The sequence below is a fragment of the Plectropomus leopardus genome, unplaced genomic scaffold (assembly GCF_008729295.1).
Source record: "Plectropomus leopardus isolate mb unplaced genomic scaffold, YSFRI_Pleo_2.0 unplaced_scaffold28523, whole genome shotgun sequence".
In the NCBI taxonomy this organism is placed as follows: Eukaryota; Metazoa; Chordata; class Actinopteri; order Perciformes; family Serranidae; genus Plectropomus; species Plectropomus leopardus.
In genome coordinates, this window is record NW_024631072.1 from 1 (window position 1) to 2,260 (window position 2,260).

The window sequence follows — 2,260 nt, forward strand, 5'->3', positions numbered from 1 at the left end:
TGTGTGTGTGTGTGTGTGTGTGTGTGTGTGTGTGTGTGTGTGTGTTGTCCAGGCAGAGAGGTGCCTGAGCTGTGGGAGGTCGGCTCCATCACGCCGCTCTTTAATCAGACCATCGTGGAGGGACCACACCGAGGTTTGTCGTCTCCGTTTGTTCCTCGCTGTGAACCAGCCGGTGGCAGCAGAGACTCGGGATAAAACCTGAACAGCAGATTTATTTTTACTCAGAGGGACAGATGACTTTTGTCATATTTAACCACTTAAATCCTGAGAAAATTGGTTTGATTCCTTTGAAAACATGGTAAGAAGTCAATGAAATGACCTATAAATCAGCAAGACATTTGTAAAAAAGTACAAGAAAATTACCTGATAATAAGAAAACAAAAGAAAGGGTAGTTTTCTTTCAGGCCTACTTTTTTTTTTTTTTAGCTTTTTGTGTTATTTCTTGTTTATTTCTTGTAAGTTGCTCATTTCCACCTCCGTGTTTTTTTTTAAAGAAATCAATTTTTTTAGGGTTTAAGACTTCTTCTCTATAAAAATAAGAATTTACAAATAAGATTAAATGGCAGAAAGAATACATATTGAAAATGATGATGTGAGTAAAACACATTTTTAATTATTTGTATTTATTGTTTTTTATTTTAGCACTTTTTTCAGGTAATTTCCTGTTTTTTTTGTACTTTTCTTTTTTTTCACTTTTTCATTGTTAGGATTTTTTTTTCTAGGCCTAAAATTGTATTATTTTTTTGCTTTTCTTAATTTGATGTTGGTCATTGCCACCTCTCTGCTTTGAAAGAAATCAAGCCAGTTTGCTCAGGTTTCAAATTAAGTTCTGCAAGTTAACATCAAGCAAATCAAGATTTTTAGGGAAAAATAAGACTTTCAAAATATGATTATCTAAACATGGCAGAAAGAACTGCAGGGAAGTTTAATGACTCGGGGTTTAAGTCTGAGGAAAATCCTATTTTTTTCTGGCATGTTGATGATTTTTAAAAAAAAAAATCTTCTTTCTTTTCAAGTAGGTAACGTGTCCTCCTTCAGACTCCCTGTCGGTGAGTAACTCATCACCTTTTCAAAAAAAATCATTCAAGCATGTGTTGTCATCTTCAGGACGCTCTAAGAGGCGTTTAATTCTGGTTTCCATCTATTTTAAACCTCAGAATGGCACCAACTGCCCACGAATCTGAGTCACATCTCTCCGTCTGGGATGAGCTCCATGTTAACCAGCAGAGTCCATTCAACGGCACACGGTGAGTCTGCAGGAGGCCTCCGCTTCACGTCTCCACTCATCCTGCTCAACCTGCACACTCTGAATTAGCTTCTAATATTAACTTTTAGACCTTGTGAGCAGAAATAAACTCCGGGTTTATAGCTACGACAGGCTGCTGTTCAGGAAAGGTCTTATGTTTATACCTAATGTCACCTGAATCCCTAAAAAGATCAAATCTTAAACATAAGGAGGTGCAACAGTGTTTGTGATCACACTAAAAGCACTTGTACGCTCTTATTTTGTGACAAAGTTCATCTTTACGGGTCCACACAAAAGGGTGTGTCTGTGACAACCAATCACACCTGTTAACCTTGAAACCTGAAATTGGCTTGATTACTTTCAAACATGAAAATCAGGCAACGAGCGACTTAGAAAACTGACCAAAACATTTGCAAGAAATTAGTAGAAAGTTCAAAGAAAAAAAAAAATCAGTGAAATTAGTCCTAAAATAAATAAAAATGAAAGTAATTTTTTTTCTTTGGCAAATTACTGATTCAGTAATCTCATAATATTCAGGTTTTTCTGTGTAGATTTGCAACTTAAATCTCAATTAATTTTGGATTGTTTTCCAGCACATTTTTGTCTTTATAATCTTTTGCACACAGTTAAGCAGACTTTGTCTTCTCTCCTCGTTTGTGTTTGATTTATTAGTTTCACCAACAACGATGGATGAAGCAGCTGCGGCAGCAGCAAAGATCACCACGGCCCCGCCGCTCGCTACAGCCCGACAACCCGCAACCGTCATTCCACAAAGTCAAACTACCAAACGACCAGAGACGACGACGACGGGTAAGACACAAAGAGCGACGACACAGGAAGTAACAACACAAGCAGAGATGACGGCACAGACGACCGCTACTGAAAAACCAACAAGTTTACAACCAATCACATCAACGCAACCAGCAACCACCCTGCAAGTCACCACTGCGTCTGCGACAACAGCTGCAGCTCCAACGCCAGAAAGAACCCCATCAACCCCAGTAAGAACCCCAT

The 2,260-nt window shown here is 38.5% G+C and overlaps 1 protein-coding gene across 1 annotated transcript; it reads left to right on the forward strand.

Annotated features, from left to right (window-relative positions):
• Positions 1–74: 74 nt before the first annotated feature.
• Positions 75–2,247, forward strand: LOC121938117 (T-cell immunoglobulin and mucin domain-containing protein 2-like; the record flags this gene model as incomplete). The annotated part of the gene is made up of 4 exons (XM_042481398.1): positions 75–133; positions 1,017–1,049; positions 1,158–1,247; positions 1,919–2,247. Coding segments are annotated over exons 3-4 (372 nt in total), but the record flags the coding sequence as incomplete, so codon positions are not given.
• Positions 2,248–2,260: the final 13 nt, after the last annotated feature.